Here is a 12,500-nt window from a genome sequence, read left to right as displayed (position 1 = left end):
GCGAGTCCCTGATAGGTTGAAAAACCTGGTGTGATCAATGACGTCACTCCCGATGACACCCAGGTGGAGAATTATTTATTTACAGCTGATGCTCCCGCCGACCCAGTCCACCGGCGAGTCGCGCAAGTCTCGACTCTTTGTCCCTCGGGGGTTGAAAAAGGTCGCTCATGCGAGCTCCTCCGACTCCTGCTTCACGGTGACGTTGGCGGGAAGCGACAGGACGGAGCCGCCGTGCCGCATCTTGATGACCGACGTCTCATTCGGGGACTCGTACGACGCGGCGTAGCCCGCGGACAGAAGGTCGCTGGCGCCGCCCTTGTGGTGGGGGTGGAAGTGGGAGGACTTGAGGTCCGGCTCCCTCCACAGCAGACCCAAGACCTGCTTCTCCAACACGGCCTCCACCTCCGCCCCGCCCTGCAGCTGCTCCAGCTGCTCGGCGTGCTCGCTGACGTCGAAGCGCTCGATCTCCTCGTTGGCGCGCTGCAGCTCCTCCGAGGCGTCCGGGCTGGTGACCGCCGGGCAGTAGCCCTTCAGGTGGAGCCGCAGGCTGCACAGGTGGATGTAGTGGCGGTGGCAGTGGGGGCATTTGTGCGGGCGCTCGCGGGAGTGCAGGCGCTTGTGCAGCTTGAGGTGAACAAACTGGGTGAACTTGGCCGGGCAGAGTTTGCAGTGGTAGGGCTTCTCCCCCGAGTGGAGGCGCAGGTGAGTCTTCAGGTTGCTCGTGCTGCTGAAGCGCTTGTGACAAACCTGAAAGTCACAAAAAAAGGATATTGTCAACAGCTCGTAGCAACCCGCCGACTTAAATGTCGCTCGTCGACTTGTCAGTTTCAGGGGAATCCGCCCCTCCGGCACTGCTTCTCACCTGGCATTCGTGTGGCTTCTCCCCGGTGTGGACCAGGAAGTGTTTCTGCAGGTGAGCCAGCTGCGTGAAGCCTTTGTTACAGGTCTGACATTTGAAGGGCCTCTCTCCGCTGTGGACTCGCAGGTGAACCTGCACGACAGGAGGAGAAGGTCTGGTCAGGCATGTTCAGACAATGTAAACATCTTGGAAAACAGCAAATGAAAAGTGGCGGAGGAATATTATGTTGATGGGGCTAATAAGTTTGCTTTGTCCGTGCCATGTGTTTGTTTGTGGCACTCCTTGCTGTAAAACCTGCTCTGCGGCCTAATAATAATAATAATAATTGCCATCCTCACAATACACACAGTATTTAGCTTTGAACCGCGTGTCTGCCTCTCTGATTTACGGCCTTGTTATTATGCACCATAACAAGGCCATGAATCAGAAAAAAAAACAGATTTATGAGTCAATCAATCATAATTAGGAAGTGACTCACATCCTGGTGTTGGAAGACAAAACACGGAGCGACACGGCGGCGCTAAGCATCCTCACCTTCAGGTTCGACAGCTGGCCGAAGGTCTTGCTGCACACGTTGCACTCGTACTTGATTTTGCCGTTCTGCTTCTTCAGCGGGTACGGCAGCGCCTTGTAGCCCGCCGAGCCCGGGCCGCGCTTCACCTTGCTCAGGTTGACGGCCTCGTCGTCGGAGCAATGCTCGCTGGCGTTGCCCAGCAGGGCTGAGGTAGGCTTGGTGGGCATCCGCTCGTTGGGGGACGCCGTGCCCGCCGGAGGGGAGCCGCTGCAGGGGATGTGGGCGGGTCTGTGCGGGTGCGGGTGCCCCGAGTACGGGTGGTGAGGCCCCGCTTTGTCCTTCAGAGAGGTGGCCGCCTGGAAGGCACTGGTGGACCGGGGGAGGAGGAAATCTCTGTGGGCAGAGATGGAGGCGGGGTGGACGTGGTCAGGCATCAGGAAGCGCCTCCCGGCTGTGTCGGAGGGCAGGAGGGGCACGTGAGGGGGCAGGAGGCTGCTGTACATCCTGGGAAAGATTCCTCCTACGGTGGGGACGCCACCGCCGGGGAGAGGGTAGGGATGGGGAAGGAGGTAGCGCGAGTAAGGGGCGCCTGGAGGGTAGAAGGACGAGGAGAGGGGGGTAAATGGCGGGGAGTAACCGGGGTAAGAGCCCAGTCCGGGGGGGTAGAAAGAAGCCGGACCCGAGGGGCTCCCCTGGGGGCTGCTGTCTGGGCTGCTCCTCGCCGACGGGCTGGGTGTGGCCGAGGAGTGGCCGCCAGGGGAACGGGTCGCGGGGTAACCGAGCTGGACAGGCTTGTGGCCGAGGAAGTCTTCGGGGACGTGAGGGTGGGGCCTGAGAGCTGGTGGGTAGAGGGCGCGGGGGTACAGGGGCCGGTCGGGGCTGTCGCCGCATCGCGGGCGGGTGGGGAGCGGCCGGCTGGGCTCTCTCTTCACGGACGACGAAGAGACCGAGGAGGAGGTGCCGCGGAGGATGGAGAGGACGCTGTGTTCCCTCTTGGGCGGCGTGGGCGTCACCGCGACAGGGGACGGGCTGCAGGCCTCCACCAAACGCTCCTCGCTGCTCACCTGCTGCTGCTTGACCTCCAGGAGAGACTGCTCTGCGGGGACAGAAAGAGAGAAGGGAGGTCAGAGGGAGTTCGCCAGATCAAGATAAGGTCCTGCCGGTTCCCTTTGGAGGGCCAATCAATATAGGCCTCCAACTCTTTACCATTTAAAGTAGTAACCATGACTTGGAGTTAACCAGGCAAACACTCAGATTCCTTCAAAAGTCAGTCGGTCTGCAGAGAAAACCCCTCTCTGCATGTCACAAAAACGTTTCTTCAGCAAAGATATGTGTCACAGGGTTAAGGAGCACTATAAGTAACTCAGTGGGCCAATTAAGGTGACAGGTTTGACGAACGAGCACGAGGGACGAGGGCTAGGAAGGAATAAGGGGGCAAAAGACAGGAAGTAAGGCGTGACAGTTGCCTTGAGGCGGTGTGTGTGTGTGTGTGTGTGTGTGTGTGTGTGTGTGTGTGTGTCTGTGTCTGTGTCTGTGTCTGTGTGTGTGTTCATATCTGTGAGTGTGTCTATAAAATCAAGATAAAATCAAAGATGTGGCAGACAGACAGAGCTGATGGAAGGTTTCCTGCTGAAGATATTCTTGCTTGGCTTTCACACACACACACACACACACACACACACACACACACACACACACACACACACACACACACACACACACACACACACACACACACACACCATGTGACAAGTTACACAGAGGCGCCTGCAGACAAAGTCCTCTGTCTGATTTGTTGACTCTTCCACTTCTGGTGAACACACACACACGCACACACACGCACACACGCACGCACACTTATGATCAAGCTCCTACTCTCCCGATTCCCTCTTCATGCACTATTGTTTCCGGGTCAGAGGTTAGATTAGAGAGCTTCCTCCTCAGTCACTCACACCTACTGTCTTCTCCACATGATGAAAGAGTGGATTAGGAGGAGAGAGCACACACACACACACACACACACACACACACACACATACACACACACACACGCTCAATCTCTCCCTCTCTCTAAAAGCCCTGGCTAGTCAGCTAGCAGCACATCTCGACTGTTAAATGGCCCCTTAAAACGCCGCTGTCTATTATCTGTAAGCTCATTTACTGCCCAGTCAACTTTTTTTTTACCACGAGGTCACCCAGAGGGGAGTGTGTGTGATTTTCAGTGTACGTATGTGTGTGCGTGAGTCTCTGTGAGAGATGGTGCTTGTCAAAGTTAATCCTGACTGCCAGCACTGATGAAATTTGTTTGACTCCCCCACTGATTCGCCCCCTCACTCAGTCGGTGACCTTTGCATCAGTAGTATAGCGGCAGAGTGTAAACATTGAGGTTATCAGTTAGCCTTCCTCGTCGCTCTCCTCCTCCTCCTCCTTCCCTTTTTCTAGAAAACAAACACGGCAGCCATCTTGGAGATATCAATCTGTCAACACGGCCCTTCTGCCAGGAAGTTCAAGTAGTCAACAGAGGGGGTGGGAGGCGACTCTACCTCCAGCACGCCCTCCTCCACCTTCTCTCTGGTCGTTTCAAGTAGCAGATATATCAAGGCAAATGGCCGACACAAACACACCCACACTCACGCGCACACACACAATCTGCGCTTGTGTTTGAGATGAAAAGAGTGGGTGTGAATCCGATATGTCATGAGTGTGTGTGTGTGTGTGTGTGTGTAAGAAGAGAGAGTTTGTGTCGGAACAGAGCAGCGCGTCTTTGAACACAGACTGAAAAAAATGCGAACAAAAAAAAAGTGAGAGAAGAGGAGAAAGGAGAAAGTGAGGGAGTGAGACATCTTCAGTCATTTTGCTCTCTCTCTTTCTCACTCACACTCTCTCTCTCACACACACACACACACACACACACACACACACACACAAGGAGAGAGACAGTTGTCTGGTTTTGCTATGACTGCACTGGAAAGAGGCAAACCAAGAGAGAGAAACACGGAGTAGACATGTCGTCGAACTCCTTTAGAGAATAAACTACATGAGGTTGCCGAGTTCATTGATAATTAAAAAAAGACAGAACGAAATAGTGAGACGCATGACGACACGCTGAAAACTGCCGATAAGATGATTTCTGAGCGTGCTCGTTTTACGCTCAGCGGAACAAAAATTGAAAAAAAAAAAACTTGAAAGTTTAAAGTGCAGGTGAGCGTTTCAGGTAAACATCAGACCTCAAGTCACGGGCAGGTCAACAGAGGCCTGTAGGGCGAAATGACAGAGGCGGCTAATTAAAGACAACACATATACTGTATACACACACTCAGGCGGCTTTGGGGTTGGGGGGGGGGGGGGGCGAGGATACCTCTTGCCCCCCCCCCCCCACACACCTCCCCACCGCTTCTAGGCCATGCGCGTTTCCCCACCGGACGGTGGAGTCGCCCCGGCTGGGTCTGCTGGTTCCTCTCCCACTGTAACGCTGCCATTAGCCCACAGTCACACCTGGAAACCCCTGAGCTCCCACTCGCTCTCTCCGTTCCCCTCTCGAGCGCACCCTCCCTTTGATGCGCTCGACTAGAGCGCGGTTCGTCCGCTGCGTCACGAAAGCGCGAATTTAAAGGTTTTGGATCGATAACAGAAAGTTGGGAGGCGGAGGCTTGAATTCGACGATCGAAAGAGAAACAAGAATAGTTCGATATGACGACGGAGAAATGTGACGCTTACTCATAAAAATAAGTTCGCGGAAGATACGCACACGCACGCACGCACACACACACACACACACACAGTCTCTGCTCCTTTTATTGAGGTTGTGTTGCAAGTGTGAGCTTTCATGTTAAAAGCGGGTGTTTAAGTGTGTAAGACTGTGGCATTAGGGGCCATATCCCCCCTGTCTGTGTAATTACACTGACACACACACACACACACACACACACACACACACACGCACACACACATACTACGATGGCACTGACAGAGATGAAAGGTTGTTCGTCTTGTACTCGTATGTGTGTGTGTGTGTGTGTGTGTGTGTGTGTGCGTGCGTGCGCATGTGTGAGATAATGACAGGCTAACGTTCAGAGAGGAAGGAGACACTACACTCAAACACCGTGAGGCTTTAAGAGCGGCGACAGGACACACGCACACGCACACGCACTTTATTGCATTTATTTTGGAACAGCAGCTCAGAATCCGTCATTTAAATTTAAATAAAAAAAAAAAAAGTATATATTTTTTTTAACAAAGTAAAAAATAAAACAACAACTTGTGGACTTACTGAGTTTCTGCATCATCAGCTCTCCGGACGGCGGGTAGTGGAGACGTCGGGCGAAGTCGTGGCAGTACCAGACGAGCAGCTCGGCGCCGGCGGGAACGGGCTTCACCGTGTAGAAGTAGATCTCCATGCCGTTCTGGCACGCCGCGATGTTCTGCTCGGCCGCCGAGTGGGCCGGGTTCACGTAGCGCATCCAGTTGGAGCGAGTCTCATCCAGACCGTCGACGAAGTGGTGGAAGTCCCGCTCCTCGTAGATCTGGAGGAAGGAGAAACACAAACGTTTCCTTTTTGGTGATTTAGTTTTTGGATTGAACGTCATGATTTATTGTGGTTCTTTTTTTGGATTTTTTTTACTCTCAATTCGGTTGATCCTTATAAAAGTTCTTCCACAGTTTCTGATTATTGTGACGTGGAAGCAGTTTTATAATGTTTTTTAATATTTTTTTTGGAAATCCTCTGTTCTGCTCCCTTCATCAACTTCCTTCTCGCGACGCTTCACCGACAAAAGTGACTTTCAACTAACTCATCTCCAACTAACAGCAACCAGAGAACAAAGAAAGTCACTTTGAGTAACGCAGTGACTAAACACTAACCAGCTGAAAAATACAAATATGTGTATAAGTAGCAAACATACATGTTTTATATTCAAGAGAATGTCAGAAAAACAGACTTAATAACTACAACAAATAACTAAAAGGTAAGTAAAATAAAAAGTGGGAGGTAACGTCTTATTTATTATTTATCCCTGTCGCCGTGCCTCCGTCCTTTCCTTCCTCACCATGTTCCTCTCTTTATCTTCGTCTTCCTCAGAAGAAGACAGACGGACTGTAGCGGAGGAGATCCTCTTTTATATTGAAAAGGGAACGGATGGGCCAACTCATCTTGGACCTCTCCTCCCCCTCTCTCTCTCTCTCTCTCTCTCTCTCTCTCTCTCTCTCTATTACTCCCCCTCTCTCTCTCTCGACTCAGTTTGTGCGAGAGAGTGTGTGTGTGGGTGTGTGTGTGAGTGTGTGTGTCTGAGAATGATATGAACACCTTTCAGATGTCGTGTCTAGTTGTGGTTTGGAGCATAGTGACTCTTTCTTTTTACACACACACACACACACACACACACACACACACACCCACACACACACAAAGTAGGAGGTTTGTGAGCGTGTGTCAGTTACTGGTAGTGATAGAGTGTATTCTGTCGAACAATGTGTGTGTGTGTGTGTCTGGTCTTACAGGAACCACGGTGTGACATGTTATTTGTGTGACGGTGACATCACATCCGCGTCTCTCTGTCTCATGAGCACACGCAGAAAAACAACGAGCCCAGTTTCCTGTTCCACTGACTGACTTTAGACGCGTGTGACGTCACAGGAAGGGGTCCCTCCGGCTTCTGAGGAAGTGTGTGTGTGTGTGTGTGTGTGTGTGTGTGTGTGTGTGTGTGTGTGCGTGCGTGCATGAACTCACCCTCCAGAAGTATTTGCGATTAGCGTCTTTGGGGACGCTGTCGGCCGTGTAGATCTCGCCCACCAGGGGACCGAAGCGAGTTCCTTTGGGGATGTACTCTCTGCTGCACACTCCGACCACCTGCCCGCGAAAACACACACACACGGGTTACGCAAAAAGATCGAAGAGGTCTTTGAAGTGTGTGTGTGTGTGTGTGTGTGTGTGTGTGTGTATGTTTTTGAAGCCGACATGCAAAAAAATTCCACACATCAACTCCCTTTTAATATCTTTAAAAAGGGCAGATTGTAACTTGTTGAGGTGCAAGGATTTTTTTATGCGTTCTAGTAATAACACACATTTTGGACCACGAGAATTGCTGTAGTTACGGAGTGTGTGTGTGTGTGTGTGTTTTTACGCTGTCGTGCATATCCATTGTATGCACAAGCACAGACTCACACACGACCAAACAGTCATCAACACAAGGAGATGATTAATGAACCTTACACTTCATTTGTGTGTGTGTGTGTGTGTGTGTGTGTGTGTGTGTGTGTGTGTGTGGTCACAGACAAAAAATGGAAAATCTCTCGTTTCAATTCTCTCTTTCTCTCGACGCACCTCCACTCGTCGCCACATCAAAACAAAACTTCTGCCACTTCAGAAACATCCAGACAAAAACTTTTGTTTCTTGTCTGATTCAATCAAAGAACACAAAAAGTGGGAGGAGGAAGAAGAGAAAAGAGGGATTATGTGGCGACTAGACATCGGGTTCAAACACACACAGACACACACTTTCTTCATGCATTACCCACGCAAACAGACGTCTTTCCCAAACCCAGTCGTGGAATGGGAAATCCCCTCTTTCCCTGGTTTCTATTTCTGACTTATTAACAGACTTTGATATGCTCGTTCTCTCTCGCTCGCTCTCTCTCTCTCTCTCGCTCTCTCTTTGACCCAAATACACAATCTTCTTTTATCAGAGCGGTATCCTCCAGATAAATATTGGCTGATCAGCTTCTCTCTGCGGTTCTTGCCTCAGTTTCCCATTGATAAGCCCCCTGACGAGAAAATCTATGTGATCAAACTCACAAAGTGTCAGGCGTGGCCAAAGTCACGACTCTTTGACCTGCAGTCATGCACTCTTTTTAAAAAAAAAATTGTTTCGCCGTGAAAAACACAGAAAAGATCCATTGCTGTGTGATGGAAAACAAATGACAAGGTTTTTTTTTCACGGTATATTCAGAAAGACACTGTGTGAGAATTCAAGATTTCTTGAAGGATTAAAGTATCTTTATATGTTTAAGGTGAAACCCCAAATACAACTGTGAACCTGGAAACGTCTCCTATAATAAATATTATATAATAAATAGCTCTGATGGAAAGGTTTCAGACGCTAAACATCCTGTTTTTCACTTTTTTTTCCCATCACCGGAGAGTCATTCAGGCTCTGTGCAACACCTCAGTCTTATCTCACCTCAGTTTTAACCTTTGACGCTTTGACATTTTGACTTTTTCACCTCCAGCTCGATCAATAACTAAAACTTTATCCGGCAGAGTTTGTGCGCTAAAGTCACAAGGTTTGCTATTTGGTGAGTTGAGAAAGATTCACGGAGGAAAAGCGTCGCGTGAATCCGATTTCTCTTCACCTGCAGTTATTGATTATCACTGCTACCAGCTGACGTGTCTGGCTTCCAAAAGGTAGTTTCAAGATGACCTACATTCAATTCATTTTAGAAGAAGAACATGAGGGGTCAAAATTCCCATTAAAACCTGAATAAACACTTTAAAAAAATATATATATTCTCAGCAAACAGAAGCTGTGTTTGTTGAAACGTTGAACTGCGCTCCCTGTCAGCAGGCACAGGTACTGCAGCTACTTCAATGTCATGACAGGACGTCAATGAGACGACCCACACACACACACACGCACGCACACACACACACACACACACACGCGCGCGCACACACACACACTTTGGATAAAGCCGTCATCAGTGCATGTATAGATACGAGCCGATGAAGTTGCAGTCTACACAAAGCTATATTTAAAGTGTGTGCGCGTGTGTGTTTGTGTGTGTGTAAACTCTTGCTCCAGGCGTTTCACACGCCCACTCACACACAGATTTGCCTCTGTAATGTGTACGTGGAGTTTTATGGCGAGACACGACCCCCTCTCCATTACATGACCGGGATCTGACTCACAAGCTCTGCACAGATGGCTTTCTCTGCCCGAGTGTGTGACTTGCGGAGAAAGTTTGTCTGGTTGTGTGTCTGTGTGTGTGTGTGTGTGTGTGTGTGTTTCTGATTCTGACCTCCTTTCCGTCAGCCGGGTGTTTGAAGGCCAGGTTTCGGGGCAGTGACGCCTCGGCCCTGGTCGTCGTCGTGCTCTCGTCGTCTGGCGTGGCCTCCCACGCCGTGTCTTTGACCATGTACGTGCACTTCTCCTCGAACTCCGCCTCCGTCCAGCAGGTCATGTCCGCCTCCTCCATGTCCACGTTCGTGTCCACCATCGTCGTCTTCGTCGTCGTCGTCGTCGTCGTCGTCACAGCTGCGTCTGAGCCGGAGCTGGTGGTGGCGGTGGAGGCCATCTTGGCTCCGTGGTGCGCGTCATCCTGCTCCATGGCGTGCGCCCCCTCACTGGTCAACATGGCCGAGCTATGAGAGGTCGCCTGGTTGGAGGAAAGGAAGACGGGAGGGAAAAGAAAGAGACATTTATTATTTTTCATCTGCTTTGTTTAAGCATTTCCGTCAATTGCACGGGCAAAGAGACCGATGCAGTTGAGAATGAAAGAAAGAGAAATACAAGAATGGAGGAAAGGAAAGGAGGGAGAGCTGAGAGAAGGAGGAAAGTAACAACTGGAGAAGATAATGAGAGAAAGAAGGAAGAAGAAACTACGAGAGGCCAGGAAAGAAAAAAGAAAGGTAAGAGAAAGGGAATGAGGGAGAAAGAAAGAAAAAGATAAACGCAAAGACAGACAACTAAGTGGGAAAAAAAGATAACTGAGGTAAAAAAAAAAAAAAAAGTACATGTGGGAGGAGAAAGATAGAAAAGAAAAAGAGTGAAGAAAGAAGAGAAACACAACAAAAAGGTGATAAAAACTGATGGAGAGAAAGAAGAGAGGAAGAGGTCTGATTATTATGTGGCGTGACTCGGTAAGGAGGGGGGGTCTGACTAATGCTGCTGTCACACACACACACACACACACACACACGCACACACACACACACACACACACACACACGAAGCAGTTTGCCTCGTTTATTTCCAGAAATACTGATTTGGAAAAAAAAACAACCTGCATTTGTTCTCAACAAGTGATTATCACTTCACCAAAATATTGATATTAATACCGTTTGGCGCCCTGGAAGTATCAAAACCCAGCGAACATTCAATAACAGACAGTCTACATGTTTACGTTTTATGAATTCAAGTGATTTCTCATTGGTCTTTTCTTGTTTCCGGCTTTTAAAAACCACAAAGTCAAATAGAAAATGAGTCAGGCCGAGATGGGAGACTTTGGTCTGAACTCGACTCGTGTCTGGTGTTCTGTGTGTATTAAGAATTCAGAGAGTTCTCAACGAACGGCTTTCAAATTAAAAGAGTGAAACAAGTCCTGATGCTTTCATAAAACCAGCTCGTACAGCTGTGAGATGATAGTTCACACAACTCTGTTGAGGAAAGAAACTTCTCAAAATCCCTTTGCGGTGTGTGCTTTTACATTATTTTGTATCAGTTATCAATTTCTATGTGTGAGAGAAGATTATGAATCTAATCCTCCGCTTCCCACACACTCTCCTCCTCCTCCTCCTCTTCCTCCACCCCTCTCTTCCTGGGGTTGAAGACAGAGGAAGGAAATGCTGTCTGTGTCTGAATGAAGCTAAAATTGGAAGCAGAGTGGCACTGCAGCGGAACCGGCAAATCATCCCGACTCCCAGCGTGTGTGTGTGTGTGTGTGTGTGTGTGTGTGTGTGTGTGTGTGTGTGTGTATGTTGGTAATGGACAGGAGAGGGGGGGTGATGAGGAAGGGAGCGCCAAAACTTTTCCATTTGGGGGGCCACAGCAGCGCAAACAAAACTTCAAACACGATCCCACCCAAGACACACACACACACACACACACACACACACACACACAGAGAGAGACATCCACTCAGGGAAAAACATGCTGCTCATCCCACGCAGGCGAGCGGAAAAGCAGCAGATCAACAGAGACCACACTGTGAATTCTTCTGCAGCCGCAAGAAAGAAAATTATTTCACATCCAACTAGCTCCAGACACACACACACACACACACACACACACACACACACACACAACAGCAGCAAGAAATGACACAAAGAGATGAACGCACGTCGCCTCTGGTTACTGATGACGAGTGATTTAAAAGAATAACACAGATTTCAGTATTTTTAGGAACCACACACTTCATTTAAAAAGTCATCATTGTTTCATATTTAGTGATTTAAAAAAAAAAGAAGAACAAAAATTTAGGTCTCGCAAGCATGACACTTACTTTCTTGCAGTCAAATGTTCTTAAAATCTAAGAAATAAAAAAGCTGTTTCTTTGCTTCAAACATCTGTGACTTCAAAAGTAAAACTCCTCAAAATTATTCAAATGAGTTCCCATTGATTTGAATTGTGAAAACATGACACTTCCAGCAATAAAGTTTCTCCCAAGTTAACGGGAGCATCCCTCCCCCCCACAATGCAACAGTTTCTGCCCTATTTTCCATTTAAATGAAGCGCAGTGAACAACCTAATGAGAAAATGGAAATACCTCTCAATATTTCAGCTCTCAGCTGAACTCTTTGCATAACAGCTGCAACTTCGAAAACTAATAGTGAAACCAAAAACAGAGAAACAATTCACCTCTCGCATATTTTCGACCAACTGAAAGACACACAAAGCGGAGCGTGCACATCAGTCAGAGAAATTTCAAGAAGGAGCAATTTTAACGAGTCGAGTCAAGATGAAACTCCGTTTGAGCAACTATCAGCGAAAAAAACTGAAATGAGAAATCACACTGATTTTTATCCAATAGATGTCAGATAGAGGACACCCCGCAAAAAAAAGAACTAAAAACAATGTCCATCTGAGTCCAAATGTCTTCATTAAAATCCAAATTTGCACTCCTCATGGTGTGCAACAAAAACTAAAATCACAAACTGAGCTGCAGACCGAACAGCGTTCAACCTCTCAGAAAAAAAACACCTCCAAGCAGCAGATAAACAATCTGAACGAAATCATAATAAAGTGCAATAGAAACAAATCGGAAAGAAAGACACCAGCAGCATTGAAATGAAAATCAAGTGAGCAATAAAACAACTAAAGAAACAAGGACCAAAACGACGAACGTCGGATTTAATAAGATACACGTTTGATTCAAGAAGCCACAATTCATATTTTTCAGAAACGTGAATTACAA

General features: G+C 48.5%; 1 protein-coding gene across 1 annotated transcript in view; it reads right to left on the bottom strand.

Moving 5' to 3' along the window:
* Nucleotides 1-165: 165 nt before the first annotated feature.
* The window catches only part of prdm1a (PR domain containing 1a, with ZNF domain), a 12,535-nt gene continuing 200 nt past the window's right edge, over nucleotides 166-12,500 (bottom strand). Inside the window, exons 2-7 of the mRNA XM_068570420.1 lie at nucleotides 9,387-9,743; nucleotides 7,099-7,218; nucleotides 5,644-5,896; nucleotides 1,394-2,469; nucleotides 863-991; nucleotides 166-747 (exon numbers count right to left, since the gene is read on the bottom strand). Of these exons, the coding sequence (XP_068426521.1) occupies nucleotides 166-747; nucleotides 863-991; nucleotides 1,394-2,469; nucleotides 5,644-5,896; nucleotides 7,099-7,218; nucleotides 9,387-9,743 (2,517 nt within the window). The remainder of the gene's footprint in view (nucleotides 748-862; nucleotides 992-1,393; nucleotides 2,470-5,643; nucleotides 5,897-7,098; nucleotides 7,219-9,386; nucleotides 9,744-12,500) is intronic.

This window comes from Clinocottus analis, unplaced genomic scaffold (genome assembly GCF_023055335.1).
Source record: "Clinocottus analis isolate CAN_PGR_092001 unplaced genomic scaffold, fCliAna1.0.p SCAF_9, whole genome shotgun sequence".
Taxonomy (NCBI): Eukaryota; Metazoa; Chordata; class Actinopteri; order Perciformes; family Cottidae; genus Clinocottus; species Clinocottus analis.
Note: the sequence above shows the minus strand (reverse complement) of the source record. Positions and strands in the feature narration are given on the sequence as shown.